The 17414-nt window shown below is 35.8% G+C and overlaps 2 protein-coding genes and 1 long non-coding RNA gene across 5 annotated transcripts; 2 read left to right on the top strand and 1 right to left on the bottom strand.

Annotated features, from left to right (window-relative positions):
• On the top strand, positions 1661–2208 carry LOC18768774. The gene is made up of 2 exons (XR_002272841.1): positions 1661–1805; positions 1979–2208. It is a non-coding gene; the product is annotated as an uncharacterized LOC18768774 (long non-coding RNA).
• LOC18766634 (phototropin-2) lies at positions 3814–15086 on the top strand. Of its 3 annotated transcripts, XM_007199639.2 has the most exons (24): positions 3814–4287; positions 4719–5450; positions 6019–6201; positions 6392–6483; positions 6564–6849; positions 7040–7256; positions 7888–7958; positions 8242–8348; positions 8587–8636; positions 8739–8843; positions 9372–9431; positions 9723–9812; positions 10273–10349; positions 10538–10622; positions 10896–10976; positions 11589–11692; positions 12038–12087; positions 12377–12483; positions 12980–13102; positions 13488–13539; positions 13905–14017; positions 14158–14298; positions 14417–14535; positions 14669–15086. In XM_007199639.2, exons 2-23 carry the CDS (start codon positions 4759–4761, stop codon positions 14531–14533), a joined length of 3003 nt encoding a protein of 1000 aa, XP_007199701.1. In that variant the 5' UTR covers positions 3814–4287; positions 4719–4758; the 3' UTR covers positions 14534–14535; positions 14669–15086. The 3 variants fall into 3 exon arrangements, with proteins under 3 accessions (XP_007199701.1, XP_020425519.1, XP_020425520.1); XM_020569930.1 differs by having other exon boundaries at positions 14417–15086; XM_020569931.1 differs by lacking the exons at positions 3814–4287; positions 4719–5450 and having other exon boundaries at positions 6186–6201; positions 6399–6483.
• On the bottom strand, positions 15248–17223 carry LOC18768268 (AP-1 complex subunit sigma-1). Its single transcript, XM_007200342.2, has 7 exons — positions 17095–17223; positions 16599–16685; positions 16331–16422; positions 16141–16249; positions 16028–16063; positions 15702–15788; positions 15248–15621 (listed from the first exon to the last, which is right to left on the bottom strand). The coding sequence occupies exons 1-7, from the start codon at positions 17095–17097 to the stop codon at positions 15550–15552; spliced, it is 486 nt and encodes a 161-aa protein (XP_007200404.1). The 5' UTR covers positions 17098–17223; the 3' UTR covers positions 15248–15549.

Here is a 17414-nt window from a genome sequence, read left to right as displayed (position 1 = left end):
CAGAAAAAGAAAAAAGAGCTTTAGTAGTATACCCAAAATAGGGGCTAAAATTATATAATAAAAAATAAATAAATAACCCCCACATGGAATGCACTATAGAAATATACCCAAAAACCATTTACTACAAAAGAAATGAGTGTTGAAGTTCCTATAAATTACATGATCGCCATTGATTAACTTAAAACAAGCCCAACACAAAAAACTCAAAAAAAATCCAAAACAAGCCCAGCAAGCCCAAAGTACATTGTTAATACCATATCATAGAAGTACATTGTTAATACCATGTTATAGAAGTACATTTTATACAAAAAACTATATTTAAAAAATCCAAAAAAGCCTAGCAAGACATTCGATATCCTTTGCAGAAACCACATTTAATTGTCCACAGTTTCACTAGAAACAATCACAAAGGCAAAAGGAAATACCTCTACAAGAAGAAAAAAAAGAGTACACTGTTAATACTATGTCATAAAACTATCTTCCTAGTAAAAATCATATTATGCATATCATAAACTTCAAGTGCACAACTATATATAGAGCATGCTTTGTTAGTGAAAATCTATTAATATTATGTCATACACTGTTAATACTATGTCATAGAAATCAACTCAGTTGCAGGGTATGAACATTATAACAACTATTTATACCACTTATTAGAAGTTAACAACTACATCATTTCATTTGCATAATAAGTACGATAAAAGTGTACAACTCCATACCACTCAAAATCAATACTCAACAATGATAAAAGCAGAGATGATGACTCTATCTCAACAATAGTTACAGGTCCTGAAATTTCGAATGATGAAGCAACCTTGGAAGCTAAAGAGTGTGCTGAGGACAAGCTACAAAATATTTTGCAAGTGATCACAATTGGCCTAAAATGAATACCACTCCACACAAATTGAGTATTGTTGTAACTATTATGTGTCATCTGTGCACAGACAGAAATCCTGGAACCAGCTGTTGAGGGTACATTGAATGTGCTACGTTCGTGCAAGAAAAATCCATCTCTAAGGCGTGTGGTTCTCACCTCATCTTCTACAGCTGTAAGGGTGAGACCAGATGAGGATTTCGACTCCAATATACTGCTGGATGAGTCGTCGTGGAGCTCTGTTGAATTCTGCAAGACACTTCAGGTAGCATTCTGTCCTTGTTGAAGTTTAAATTCTGTCATGATCATCACCAAATTCACATCAAATCCTATGGCCTTTGTGAATTCAAAGTAACTTTGAATGCTGCTCTTTTTATATATAATTCTAACAGCTGCAAAGCAAAGCAATGCAGAACTATAATGATCTATGCTAGAACATTACTTAAGCTCCATATTTGGTTATGGTATGTACATTATATGTAATCCATGTGACTGATTAACCTACCTATTACAAAAGATTTGGTACCCTTTATCAAAAATTTTAGCTGAGAAGGCGGCATGGGATTTCTGCAAAGAAAATGGGATTGATTTGGTAACTGTTCTGCCCTCGTTCGTGATCGGACAGAGTCTGCCACCAGATTTATGTTCTACTGCATCAGACGTACTTGGCCTACTTAAAGGTACTCATTCTTGGTTTAACTACTAATTTTGTTTATATGATTGTTAAGCACCGATATGTTTGAACAATTAAGCAGGGGAAACAGAGAAGTTCAAGTGGCTTGGAAAGATGGGATATGTTCACATTGATGATGTTGCACTTTGCCACATCTTAGTTTATGAGCATGAACCTTTGCAGCTCAACAGTTTTGGACAACAATGAGTTGGCTTCCTTGTTATCCAAGCAATATCCTTCCTTACCTATCCCCAAAAGGTTTTTTTTTTTTTTTTTTTTTCTTTCCCCCAGATATAAGTAGTAAAAACAACAAATAGCTAGCTAGTTAGTCTACATGGGAATTAAATTAAGTAAAAGATTCAAAATAAATTTCTGGAAAACAGAAGATTACGAACTGTTATTAAGTTTAATGTGTACATGGGAGTTTTCAGGTTTGAGCAACTAGGCAGGCCAAGGTATGATTTGAACACCTCAAAGTTGAAGAGTCTAGGGTTCAAGTTCAAGACTATCCAAGAGATGTTTGATGATTGTATTGCCTCTTTGGTGGAGCAAGGTCATCTTACTCAATCAGTCTAATTACACTCTCTCAAATATCGTGTTTCGGCAAAGTTCGTGTTCATGTTATCAATACTTTATCAATAAAGTTTTGAGAATTTTCTCACCTCTAGTCGATTCCAAATTGTGCGTAATGCTTACTATCTTGAGAATTTTCTCACTTCATGTAGACTAGCCTCTTCGCACGCGCTTCTGTGTCTGCGAGATTTTTTTAAAAAAAAATTTAAATTTATTTTAGAATTAAAAAATATAATGGGTAGTTGTGTTCCATAAAAATAGGATCAATTATCTGATTTTTCTTTTAATTTTTTTTAAATATGAAAAGTGTGAATTTATCATATTATCTTCATTTAATTAATAATTTCAATTTTTAATGTTTGCATTAATTAAGGGCATTTTCTGGTATTTTAAATGTTTCACCTTTCTCTACTTTTTACTTTATATATACAGATGAAGATGTACTAAATTTGAATTCCAAAAATAATTCGAAAATAAGAACTTGGATTTGACAAATTTTTTGTCTCTCTTTGATTTTGGGCTTTAGTTTGTTTCTGTGTTTTGGGCCTCTGTGTTGTAGGGTCAATTTCTTTAATGAAGTTACTTTTGCAAAATTTTAGAAAAAGAAAAAAAAGAAAAAAAATAGTTACTTGAGAACGAGGCGAGAAATAAAAGCTTGTATTCAATTTTCTGGAGATTCTTTTTCTTGGACCCCAACTGGGTTTTGGTGGATGAGAGACCACTCACAGCCACCACCACAAAAACGTTGGTGGCTCTAGACCGGCATAATGACACGTGTTCACGTGATCTTTCAGTGCTCATACGGCTGCAAATGTTGGCACGTGTCCATGACAGCCCCATAGAGACATGGACTTTTCTGGGTGTATGTGATGCTCGTAAGCATCACTACATGAATTCTGCTGTTGTTTGATCTTCACAGAAGGAACGACCAGATTTGATGGAAATGACATTGGAGAAAGATTTGTGGAGATCTGTCGCTTTTCTCATGTCTCTTTAATCTTTTTCATTTTCGGCTAAATGAAATGCATACGAGGCGGTCACAAAGGCGTAAAACATAATCAAAATTTATGATCTTATAATCCATTCATATTGTAACGTATTTTCGTAAAAATTGAATTCCGTTCGTAATCTCAAATCAACACCAATAGCTGGGATCATGATGATGAACAGTAGTATGAGTTGGAGCAACCCCTTGGAATGAAAATTTGCAATCAAAATAATTAATAGGTTGTTAATATGAGTTTTAGTTATGTTTTAATTCATCTTCATGTGCTGTGACGAGTACAGTAGACACATGAGAATATATTCTCGGTTGTAAGTAAGAATTCCTCGTCATTGAGATGAATGAGTAATTAGTACAACTGAAAATGAAAATTTTATCGGCTAATCCGGTTCATTATGTGGACTCGAATACAAAGTTTTGTACCTGCGTGGAAGCTTACAAGCCCGTATTTATACCGTGGTCCTAAGCTAGTTGGCGTAGGCATTCTATAATGCACACATTTGTACATCACCAAAACTACAAAACATAATTTAATAGTGATGGCGAAATCTATATATCCTCGAGAATAGTACTTCACTGCTGGTTGTTTGTGGCCCCATGACTCTTCTAACTTGTTCCATCTGCATTGATTGAGGTCTCTGCAAATTCGTAGACTTTTACCATAAGAGGGGAAGCAAATGTGGAAATTTACAAATTATAATGCATAAAAAAAAAGAAGAAAAGTTCGGATAAATTGGCAACAAGTCAATGGTCTCTACACATTCGTACACACAATAAGCCTAGAATTCAAAGGCACTGATTGAAAGGCAACTTTCATCACTTTGTGCATGCTCGGTTGATATGGTTTGGGAGACCATATTTATTGAGCAACCTCAGCAGCTCTCTCTCTCTCTCTCTCTCTCTCTCTCTCTGTCTCTCTCTCCCTATCTTTAAAGCAATGTACCAGTCCCATATACAGAAAAAGCTCTGAGAAACAAATAAATAGAGAAGTCTCAGTACTGATGAGATGGGAATAATTGCAGAAACAGATTATGTAATTCAGTGTTGATGATTCTGATCAAATCTACCATGTTTGCCAACTTGTGGGGGTTGGATTTTGCTGGTTTCTTTGCTGTCAAAAAGCATTGAAAACTCTGTTCTGAGACATCAAATTCCTTCAAGCAGGTCCTTTCATGCAAATTTTTCCTATGTTGTTTCTTTTGTAGCTAAATTCTCTAGCACATCATGTTCCTCTGTCTTATGGTAATTGAGTGAAACCAACCCTTTTGAGTTTCCAATGCACTTTCCAGTTAATAATAGCAATTCTTGGTGAAATTTTTCTGGAGAGTAGCTAAAGTTTGCAACTTTGAACAGGGTACTCATAATTTCAACAGAAAAATATGTAATTTAACATTCTCTTGGTTTTTTTAATATTATTTATTATTTATTATTTATATTTTTTGGGGTATGGGATTTTTGAGTTAGGTGATCTGTTAATGATGACACATTCTCAATTGAGGCAAAAGTGAGGAGGATTTACATTTTTTTCAAGCTCAAGTACCAAACTTGTTGTGGACCATTTTCCAACTATTGGTGAAAAATTTAAATGATGGCAGGTGGTGGTTTTCTTCTATCCACTGAAGAGAGAATTACAACATGGAGAAACCAAAGGCTACTAGGCAGCCACCAAAGCCTTCTTCTGTTGTGAGCTCAATTGCCAAGGACCAAGTGGGTAGTGGAGAAAAGCAGACCAGAAAACCTATGGAGGTTTTCCACCTGAGAGAGAACACTAAAAAAGATAATCATGCTGATGCTGCTGGTATTCCAGAAGCAGAAAGTGGATCAGGAAGCACTTCTTTCACTTCTGCTGCTGCCAGAAGAGATTCCATCAACAAGTGGATGGCATTTGAACCTGGGCCCTCAGATGAGCCTAACAAGGTCAAAGCCACTGATTCAAATGGAGGGTTTGGTTCTAATTCTAACAGTCATATTATAACAGAGAAGGCGAGCATAGCAGCCAGAACAGCAGAGTGGGGGCTGGTTATGAAGTCAGATATTGGAGAAGGTAGCTTCAAAGGCACAGGGCCAAGGACATCAGGCGGTGGTGGAGATAAAAGCAAAAACTCATCAGGGAGATTTGAATCAACAAGGACATCAGAGGACTCAAATTTTGGGGGTGAATTTGGAGTTCCTAGGGTTTCTAATGAGTTGAAGGCAGCTCTGTCTACTCTGCAGCAAACATTTGTTGTGTCTGATGCCACAAAACCTGATTGCCCAATTATGTATGCCAGCAGTGGCTTTTTTGGTATGACTGGTTATTCTTCAAAGGAGGTCATTGGAAGAAATTGGTAAGGCTGATCATTGTCTTATCTGCTTTGCCACTAACATAATTTGATATCTTGTCATCATATTATTAATATATTATTATCAGTTTGATAACATAACACGTGAAATTGTGTTACCTATTATTACTAGTGATTGCAAAAGCATTCGAAGCACATTATGTCTCTTCAGAAAGTCCTCAAATTCTAGCAGACAATTTTTTTTTTTTTTTTTTTTTTGCATTTTTAGTAAAAATCCCAATAAACACTGGCCAAAAGAAAAAAAAATGATAGCATTTGTACAATTACACTATGAAACACGTGGTTTTGAACTGTAAAACGCCGCAGTTTCAGCTTTAACCAAACCGCGGCTATAAATACTAGGGTGATATGAAAAATTGCGGCACAGATTCGCTTCTTCAGTTCAGTTCACTTGGTAGCAATATCGCCCAATTTATTCAACTTCTTTCACAATTTCCATTTTGTTCTTGAGTTTCGATTAACCAAAATGTGTGACTCCACGAAGAAGAAGAAGAGAATTAAAGGAAAGGAAAGAATTTGGTGCCCTAAAATTGTGATCTTTGTGTTGCTGCAGCCGATTTCTTCAGGGGCCGGAAACGGACCAGGATGAAGTGGCAAAAATCCGAGACGCAGTGAAAAATGGGACAAGCTACTGTGGCAGGCTCTTCAACTACAAGAAAGATGGAACTCCTTTCTGGAATCTTCTCACCATCACCCCAATCAAAGATGAACAAGGAAAAACCATCAAATTTATTGGGTCAGTGTCCTCCATTTCTCAATCTCTGAAATTGGGTAGCTTGCATATCATGTTTATGTGTTTAAGTACAATGTATAATTTCATTTATTTTCATTGATATTGACAAAACAATTTTGCAACTTTTTTGTTTCTGTGAGTTGTTTTGGGAGAGCATGTAGTCTAGCAAAAAGTTTACTTCTTGTTTTTGCAGAATGCAGGTTGAAGTCAGCAAGTACACAGAAGGGGTGAATGAAAAGGAACTAAGGCCAAATGGGTTGCCCAAGTCACTTATCCGCTATGATGGTAAGCATAATTGGTCAAATTTTGGAAATTTGTGCCAGTTTGACTTCATTTCTAAACTTATTGTGTTGGTCATGTATCAGCTCGTCAGAAGGAGAAGGCATTAGGCTCCATTAAGGAAGTTGTCGAAACTGTGAAGCATCCACGTTCTCACACCCAGGATGTGAGTCATGAGACTGCTAGCAATCATGGGGAGCAGGATAGCCTTAACCTTGATTATGTTCTGCCTAAATCTGCTGCAATTGCAAATATGAATACACCCGGTCGAAAAATTCCTCAATCGGATGTGAAAGATGATGCATTTCGCATGAGATCTTCTTATGATGCAGGCAAAATATCTAGAAAATCTGGATTCGCTTCTTCAATGGGGTGAGTACATTTTCTTTTTAAATCCAAACTGCAATTGTTTCACCGCTGGGAGGTTGAGGCTAACTGTAAATTCCATGGAATTTAGTGCTATTTGTCCTCCCCTTTTCTTTCAATATTTAGAAGTCCCATTTAGAGTTAGCAGGAAGACCATTTTACCAGATTTTGATGAGATGTTTGACCTTCTTTGCAGATTCAAAACAAGGTCTCTAAGCTCTGCAAGCATGCATGAAAAAGAACCTATTGTAGAACCGGAGGTTTTGATGACCACAGATATAGAGTCCTCAGACAGTTGGGACCGCACTGAAAGAGAAAGGGATATGCGCCAAGGAATTGACTTAGCAACCACATTGGAACGCATTGAAAAGAACTTTGTGATTAGTGATCCTAGAATTCCTGATAACCCAATTGTAAGAATTTTTATTTTATTTTGGAACATGCTACTTATCTTCCAGTCTCACTCTCAATCTCCACCTCTCTCTGTTGATATTGCACTACCACCTGAATGCACTAAACCAAGGATCTCACGTTACACAAAACCTCATGTACCCACTTAGAACCATTATGACTTCACTTGAATAGAGTTGGTTCAGTTGTTCATTTTTTGTTTTCTAATATCAACTTTCTGCCTGGAATGTGATCTACAATTTTCTTGTAGCATTCTCTCTCCATGCATTTTGTAAACCCAATTCAATTTCAATTAAATTAAGAGAGCATTTGAGACTTGTAGATCCTTTTTTAAGATATCTTGCTGCAGACTACTAATCACTGCATATGATAACCGACAGTAGAGCTTACTTCATTTTACATTCCTGCTTTTCCTCTGCTGGGCAGTTTTGTGGAATTGTCATTAATACTAGTATTCCCTTGCTAATCCCAAGGGAGATTCACTTTACATTTGCCTTTATGGTATATACTAAGCATCTATTAGCATCATGGCTTCTTCTGAAAAATTACTCCAATTCAAATGTACGGTTTGAGCACAGTGCTTATTATATTTCAAAAATGACATTAATAGTCTTTGGACTCTTTCCTGTGCAGATATTTGCATCTGATAGCTTTCTGGAACTGACAGAATATACACGTGAAGAAATTTTGGGAAGAAATTGTCGGTAGGAAATGCACTCTATTTATGCCTTTTTCTTGACAAGGTCATTTACTTCCTGCTATAAAACTTAAGCATATCATATTGTATTCCTGTTCTGTTATATAATTTTCAATTACGGTAACTTGGAGTCTTAGTCCGGTTTCCTGATATGAATCATATGAAATTAGAATTAAGATTTCTTTTTCATTGTTGCTATCTAATCCCTTATCTTAGTATATGGTTCATCTGTATGAGAAACTTTACCGGTGAAGACAATAGGAATCTAATCTGCTTTATCTGTTTTGTAGTTTTCTCCAGGGACCTGAAACAGATCAAGCAACTGTCTCAAAGATACGAGATGCCATTAGAGAACAAAGAGAAATTACTGTACAGTTGATCAACTATACCAAGAGTGGTAAGAACATGCCTTGGAATTTCTGATGCTGCAAATATGCTATAAACATTGATGTGCCAATTAACTTGATTTATTTTCACCGGTTCATGTTGGTTGGAAGACAAGAAAATCTACGACATTTAATTGCAAGAGTCATATAGTATATAATTTCTTCTTCTGTTTATCTTGTTCCTTTTGTTTAGGTGTTTTTATGTTACATTTGTCCTTTTCCTAATTGTTATGATTTCTTGAATTGCAGGAAAAAAGTTTTGGAATTTATTTCATTTGCAACCCATGCGTGACCAAAAGGTAACTGTGAGATTCTTATTGTAGGTTCAACCTTCAATCTAAATCTAATTCTGCTGCATATTTCGTTTTGGCCTTTCTTTTGAGCCCCTTTAAATTTTTTAGGGTGAACTTCAATATTTCATTGGCGTCCAACTGGATGGCAGTGATCATGTGGAACCTCTCCGAAATCGCCTATCAGAGAGAGCAGAGCTAGAAAGTTCTAAGTTGGTAATTGTTTTTCTATTATATTCAAACTGTTTTTCATTTTCAATCAAGTGTTTGTGTTTGTCATTTGATTGTTTATGTGCTCTAGTAATCAAGATGCTGATTCTGTCCTAATGTGCCAGTTCCAAATAGTTACAATAATATTTTTGCAAAGCAATGGCAATTATATGGGAAGTTGGTTTGGAATTGAATGTATTATTTCAGTGTTTTAATCATTCAGCATATGGCCCAATTAAATGACAGAAAAAAGGAGAAGAAAGAAAAGATAGCTATGTAACAAACTTTTATATATTTTCAACATATGCTGCATTTTAGAAAGAAACCCAACTTGCTGTGTTGGACATTTGATATTATGGACAAGATAAGCAATAAATACTTTAAAAAGTAATGGAGCTTTGGTTGCTCTATCTCCCACTGATAGAGATTCAGTCCATATGTGGAGGCATATATTGTTAGTGGTTTTACTGATATTATTCCATACCTTTCTCCTGTTCTACTGCTGATGCTTCACCATTTTTCTCTACTTATCAGGTCAAAGCTACCGCAGTAAATGTTGATGAGGCTGTCCGAGAACTTCCTGATGCCAACTTGGTAAGGTACTCTTTTGCTCAGAATTAGCTGGCCAATAAGTTCCTCATTGTATTTATTCTTCTAAAAGTAAATATCACTTTGAATATTTTCACAATTTATCACATTTAGATTGGGTTAAAAAATATGTATTGAAATATAAAGTAAAATATTTAAAACTTTGATACTTACACATTTTACACTTCAATTCATTTTCAGTTGCTACATCTTTTATCTAATAATGAAATCCACTATCTTTATGGCTATAATTTTGAACTACAGCTGATGCAAATGTTGTATTATATCATTGTTTAGAGACCAGAAGATTTGTGGGCAATTCATTCTCGGCCTGTCTTCCCAAGGCCTCACAAAAGGGATACTCCTTCTTGGCTAGCAATACAAGAGGTACCAATTCATTTATCAAACAATTCTTGTATGTTAAACTATGTATTTAGGCTAAGGATTTTCTTAGTTGATTATAAACTAGCTATACGGATTCATCGATATAGCTTCCTTGCACTTGTAGCTGAGTAAGATGACTTACGTGCAATTTCAAAGTTAATTGTCAAGTAATATATTTATTTCAATAATGTATCATAACTTGGAATGTTTTGATCAACTTTGCTATCACTTAGATTGAGCATTGAGATGTATATGTTTTAACTTTTCTTATTTGCCTATAGAGTTGCATTGTTGTGGTAGTTATCATGTATTATAGTTTCTGTAGTCTCTCTAGGCCTATACAAAATACAGTTACTTCTTAATGGTGTTCAGAATCAACATATGGTGTTATGGGCTTCATATGTTTTGAATCAGCTGTCTCCATCTGTAACGTATTTTTTCTCTTCTTATCTGTTCTCGGTAGATTACTGCTCGTGGTGAAAAAATTGGTCTACATCATTTTAAGCCCATAAAACCATTGGGTTGTGGTGATACTGGCAGGTACTGCACAATATTCACCTTTTTAACTTATGTGTTTGAGTGGTGTTCACAATCCTTCTTGTCATTTTTCCATCTGAAATTTGTACTCTTATTCAGGTCATTAGGAAATCTTTCATACAATGCAGATCATAAATATTTGTTTATCTGGAGCTCTACTTGTCAATTACATGAAGATGGTATGTTTGCAGTGTCCATTTGGTGGAGCTACAAGGTACAGGTGAACTGTATGCTATGAAGGCAATGGAGAAGTCAATAATGTTGAACCGTAACAAGGTATGATCATATTAGAGAACCATAATTCGTCAGCAGTGCATAAGCATATATCTCAGTGGTGTCCAGAAAAGAAACTTTGCAATTTTGTGCATGAATGTGTGTCTTATCCACACCTTTGCTTGTCTACATATGCATGCTTCTTGTTTGTATGAATGTGTGGTATTTGCACACATACACATATGTATGCCCTTTTTTGTTTGTGCAAAGTGGAGTAAGTTGCATAGTTTCTTTATAGATCCCTGAGGGTCACATATTGCTATGATTGTTTTACAGGTTCACCGAGCATGCATTGAAAGGGAGATAATTTCACTACTGGATCATCCTTTTCTTCCCACACTGTACACTTCATTTCAGGTCTTTCAATTTTACAACACAAATTTTTCTTTGTTCAACTCAGACAATTTATACTGACATTTTTGGATGCATCTGCACATGTGAGTGCACAAATAGGCATAGGCATATTTGATTGGGGCCAGGTGCAATCCTGTGTAATTTCTAAATCAAATATATTTTTTGGTTAAAGAATACTGTCCTAACCCAATAAAGCTAAACCTATATTGCAACAACCTTAGAGGACAGACAAATTTATTCCTATTAAATGTACTTATTTTACAAAGGAAATATTTTTTTTAAGATTTAAATAAAAGAAAGAGGAAAATTGGATTTATATTTTTATTTTGGAGGGCAGAACTTATAGATTTTTTATTTTCTGCTTGACATGCATGACAAGTCAAAATAGATATCTGGACTTTGGGTCTCAAACTCTCCAATGTTGTATGGGCTGCATTTGACTTTTGACTATCTTGATGTTGGCTCTATAATTTTCTATATAAAATCAAGCAAAAAAGGGTTCTAAGGAAATTATAATAAGTTGATTAATGTCAACAAGCTTCATTTATGCATTTTGCAAATTATAATTTACTGACTTGTTGTGTATGGTATACTGATATCTTTTAATCTTCTCAGACTTCTACACACGTTTGTTTGATATCAGACTTTTGCTGTGGTGGAGAGTTATTTGCTTTGCTTGACAAGCAGCCTATGAAACTATTCAAGGAGGACTCTGCGAGGTACTTTACTTTTGTACTCTAACATCTCTTGGTACCATATTAAAACTACTACTTCCCTTTTCGCTTGGAATTAATAACTAGGAAGCACTGGTCTGATTATTGCTACTCACTTTAACCTCTAGCTTGTATTGGGTTCAACTGCAGTTAAGATTTTTTTTTTTTTTTTTTGGTGTTATGAATCCTTTACTTGGTGTTTGTTGACTTTCAATATGAGGCTTAAATCACAAATTCAAGTGTCGTTGTGTATGCTTTTATTTTTTCTAGTCATTAGTGAAAGTCAAAGATCCAGAAAACTAGTTGTATGTGCGTACGACGATTCAATGTTTAACTTTCATTATATCCCAGGTTCTATGCGGCAGAGGTTGTCATTGCCTTGGAATATCTTCACTGTCTAGGTATTTTGACTATTCATATTTCTCTCTCTCTATTTTATTGTATAAAAAATGTGAAGTCTTAAAATTATGGGTATTCTTCCCAAATCCTGTGGTTAACATTTATTATTTAGGTAAACCTAGATTATTATCAGAAGGTAATCTGAGTTCTTCCCTGAGTATAGGGATTAGCATTTGAAGTACAGGAATCCAACCCAGGACTGAGCGATTATAACAATCTGCATCATTATGATGAAAAAATAAATCTCAGTTCATTTGCTTCTTTGCTTACTATATCTCTGGCTTCTTACAGGAATAGTTTATCGCGACCTTAAGCCTGAGAACATTTTACTCCAGAAGGATGGGCATGTTGTCTTAACAGACTTTGATTTATCATTTATGACATCCTGTAAACCCCAGGTACAGAATCATATTCCTCTTGGAAGATCATGCTGCTTCTCTATTTACAGACTTGAAACATTCTTATGCTCCCTATGTATGGTTCATTTGTGAAACTGATTAAAAATATTCGGATGGCCTATTAAGCTAGCCCATCCCAAGCCCCGACCCAATCAGGGTCCTCATTAGTCACTGGCTTGCACGAGGGAAGAGAACTGCTCTTTTCTTTTATAAATGCTAGAAATGTTTCCTCTTAGTTATAACTTATCAACCACTGGCGTTAAGCGTGCATCCCCATATCTGATAATGCTTTATATCTGTCCAGTTTGCATCAAATTATGAAAAGAAATTTCTTCAGATTTCTTTTCATTAGTGCAGAGTGTGTCTAGTGCCATGGTAATTTTGAGAAGATGATAGCGACAGTTATATTTCCAGAATTCTATTCTACCTATTAGATGCTTGAAATGGAAACTTCTGACTCTTCTTGTATGTTAATTTATTTTGTTTTGCATTGCAGATTATAAGGCATCAATTGCCTAACAAAAGAAGGAAATCTAGGAGTCAACCACCACCAACATTTGTTGCAGAACCAGTTACACAATCAAATTCATTCGTTGGAACTGAAGAGTATATTGCTCCTGTATGGTGATTCTTCCATTATGGTTTAGGGTTATGCTACTTTCAATATTTTGATTATTGCATTAGACAGAAGTGCATGCTTTGTTTTCGTATGGTTCTAAAATGATTGGGTAACACCTTAGAAAATATTTTCATGCCGCAACATGGAACTAAGGATCAATGTCCCCTATGAGACGAGCACACACACACACAACTTGAGCTTTTCATCAACAGTAAAGTGTATGCATGTGCTTAAACATCTGCAATGGTTTTTTTTACGTATCTCTAATCATGTTTTGGAAATACTTGTATAGTACAAATCTGGTCTGCTACAAAATTATTACAGTAATGATAATAATTTTGTTTATCTGCATATTTTCAAAGTTCTTACAGGTGCTTGATTTCAGGAAATTATTACTGGTGCAGGCCACAGCAGTGCCATTGATTGGTGGGCTCTTGGTAAGCATAAGAGCATGTGTGTTCACATATGAATATGCATGTGCATACATTCATGCATGGGCTCCCAAACGAGTAACAAGTGTCAGTCATTGCAAGCTATCATGCTGACGCTTATCAGGGAATCAATTTCTCAAGTTCCACAGCTTTTGAAAATTGCTTTGGTATCCATAAGTGTTCCATATAGTAAATTTTTCCAATCATGTTGTCATGGAGTTCTTCTTCCCCATACTAGGTAGTTCTACAAAGATGTATCAAATCATGTGTTCCATCTATCATGATAACGGAGTCTCCTACTTAACTATCTTTGCAGATCTGTAATGCGTTTTATCATTAATACTGTGAATTTATTTATGTTTGGAATTCAGGTATTTTGTTGTATGAGATGCTCTATGGCCGTACGCCTTTCAGGGGAAAAAATAGACAGAGGACATTCACCAACGTCTTGTACAAAGATCTCACCTTTCCAGGCAGCATTCCGGTAAATCTCGAATCAAACAATGCGTTTATACTGTCATTTTGAGCCTTATGAGCATTTTAGCTGTAGATGAGGTTTTAGTGATGTCATTATTGGAAGCTTTGAGCTAATTATGCAACCGCTAACATTTTTTGATGTTCCAGGCAAGCCTAGCAGCGCGGCAGTTGATCAATGCATTGTTGCAAAGAGACCCTGACACACGATTAGGATCCAGTACTGGTGCAAATGAAATCAAGCAACATCCTTTCTTCCGCGGAATTAATTGGCCTTTGATTCGTTGCATGGTACTGATCTAAGGAGCCTGCCCAGGATTTGAATTTTTTTCAGTAATCTCATAAAGTCAATTACGTTATAGTTACTCATCAATTACATGTCTTGACTTTCTGTATGATCTGTATGCAGAGCCCTCCGCCATTACAGATGCCTCTTCAGCCCATCGCAAAAGATCCAAAGGCCAAGGATATATCGTGGGAAGATGATGGAGTTCTTGTAAATTCAATGGATTTGGATATTTTCTGAAGGTTTTAGTTTAATTACTTTTGCACACATATTAAAATTATGCCTATTGCTTCTGCTTCAGACATCAAATGTGTGGTACCTGATTGTTATTAGACTGTCCTTTTTTCTTTTCTTTTCTCTTATCAACTTCTGCAGAATTTGTTATGATGCCATGTGTGGAATTCTGTGGTGCTTTACTGGACAAGGTCTTTTGGCTCAGCCTACCTATTGACAGAATGAGGCTATAACTTGACTTTTGAGGCATGAATGTCGAATCTTCGGAGAGAAATAGCCAAGAGCTTCAACATGGTGGCCACTTCGGTTGTCTGGGTTTGGTTCAGTAGAGAACTACATATAATGTTAATACGAATTTATGCCCTAACTTGCCAAATTCATGTTTGGTCTTCACCGGATGAGAAATTTTTTAGTAGATACTGGGAGGCCTAAATTTACATTTTTTTTTTGTTGCATTGGAAGGAAAGAAACCCCGGTTTCGTGACCAAGCAGGGGGAACGGGAGCGCCACAGACAGTGTGGTAATCTGGCTTTGGCCCTTAATTTACATTTTTAACCAAGCTGCTAGACTCTTCTGCCATACCATTCCCCTCAACAACCAACTAATTCCTTCTATATACATCCATACAATTGTCTATGGGAGACCCTAATAATGGTTTCTTCATCTCATGGAATCTTAAGGGAAAACATCCAAAAAATTGTCTATGGGAGACTCAAATAATTAAAGAAGAAAGACAAATTTAATTTCCTTTATTATTGAAACCAATTCAGTTGAAAAAAATTGGGACAGGAAAAGAAGGGCTCAAAATATAAGCAATGGCAATGCACTAGCCACACAAGACATAATTAAAGGCAAACCCGGAGAGCAACCCTGTCTACAATCCTTTTGAAGACATACGCAACTAAAGGAAGAAAGGCACATCAGTTATTTTTCAAAAATTAATCCAAAATAAAAATAATCATTTAGGGACAGAAGCACTTCGGTGTATATTAATACAACAGGTGACCATATGTATGTCTTCACTATTTCGTGGCCTGTGCGATTATATTGCTTATTGAACTAGCCTGCTCTTTTGCAGTCTCCACCAAAGAATCCTGAAAGGCCGTAATACAATGAAATTAGCACAAGCCAAAATATTCGAAAACAAATGGCACTGATCTAAGAATATTTGTACCTGTGCAGCTATCAACCGCGCAACTGTTTTCTTGCTTGACTCTTGAAGTTCACCGGCGATCAAAATTTCATCCAGTATATAGTAGGCCTTCATGTTGTCAACAGTAACAAACAATCAAACCAAATACTTACTTTCATATAAATGCAATATGAACATGCATCAGAAGAACGTCATGTGATTTTCAAGAAGAAAAATTGTTGACCCCTTATAACATTGAATATCAACAAATAGCAACATGGTGAGGAAATTTAAAAAACAAACTAATCTTTGACATGTAATTCTCAAGAAGCAAATTGTTGACCCATATATAAGCACAGTATGCATACCTTGTGGAAGTTAAAGATCAGATCCAATTCACAGACCTGCAACCATGAATATGTTAATACAACAACATCCTTTATCAAAATGAAATGAAGAAGATAATGCAATCAACACTCACACTGCCAAAGTATCGGTCGAGAATCTCAACATAATGATGAATCATTTCAAGGACCTCTAATTCGTTATCTTCTTGATCAATACACATACAGAAATATAGACTAGCATATCTGCATAACACATGCACAGAATCAACTCAGTCAGAATTGTCCTTAGAAGAGCAAAAGCACAGTCATATCTCTCTGCATTACCTTTTATAAACAACTTTGTATCCTCTCCAATCCACAAAATTACAGAGCTTGGGACCTCGTGCAAGAATTACTCCGCTGAGCTCACGAAGGACCTACTCAAAAATGTACAACAAAAACCATGCACACACAGTGATTACCAATGTCATAATTGAAAGCTATTCTCATAACAAAGATGAAAATTGTTAATATGGCTATTTTTTTTTTGGAATTTTATATTTTCGTGAAGCTTAAACAACCCACAAAATCCAATAAGACCTATAGGCATTACCTTAGTTCTTTCCTTTTGGGTATAAGGCGAATACCATTTTGTCAACCTGACTTTTCCTTGCCTGCTTATAAGAAGCACAAATTGAATCTACAACATAAAGCATTAGATCAACAACCAAAGTAAAAAACCCTTGTAAAATTCAACGAATGTAAGCCTAGCAATCTTTTCAAAATCGCCACTTTCGTATTTAACTACAATACCAAGGCAATTTACATGGTGTGCCCATTGTTGGCAAGGCAAAGATGGATCATATATTAATTTCTACAACTATAACAGCCCAGGTTTTGCTCACAAGAAAACAAATTGACAAAGGAAAAAAAATCCCAGACAAGTGAGAATTGATCAATATTCGACCCAGATCTAAAAAAATTTAGCAACCCAATCTAAGAAATTGAAATATGAGGAAGAGAAGCGGCAAATGAGCAATCCAAACAATGCGGAATTTTGAAAAAAGATCTTCGTCAACAAACAAAGGGAAAAATTCAGTTTGTCTTACCATGGCTGCGTTCTTTGTGGCGATCGAGTGCTTTTACTCTTCAAAGCTCGAAGCTTCACCCAACCCAGCTAAGCTAAGCTTAAATCCCTGCCGCTATTTATATCGGACTGAAAACTATGATTTACTTTCCTTTTCTGAAATTGGGTAAGACAGTTATAAGAGCTATGCCTCTCCCGCTGGGCTCAGGAAAGAGCGAGGCAAAACTCCCGGTTGGGCTGGAAGACAACTTCTGGGCCCACAGAAAAGCCCATAAGATATCAAATGGCCTTTTTAAAATTCCTTCTTCACTAATAAGACATTAAATTGTTATATCTATACAT

The sequence above is a fragment of the Prunus persica genome, chromosome G8 (assembly GCF_000346465.2).
Source record: "Prunus persica cultivar Lovell chromosome G8, Prunus_persica_NCBIv2, whole genome shotgun sequence".
Classification (NCBI taxonomy): Eukaryota; Viridiplantae; Streptophyta; class Magnoliopsida; order Rosales; family Rosaceae; genus Prunus; species Prunus persica.
The sequence above is the reverse complement of the archived record's forward strand: the minus strand, read 5'-3'. Positions and strand labels throughout refer to the sequence as shown.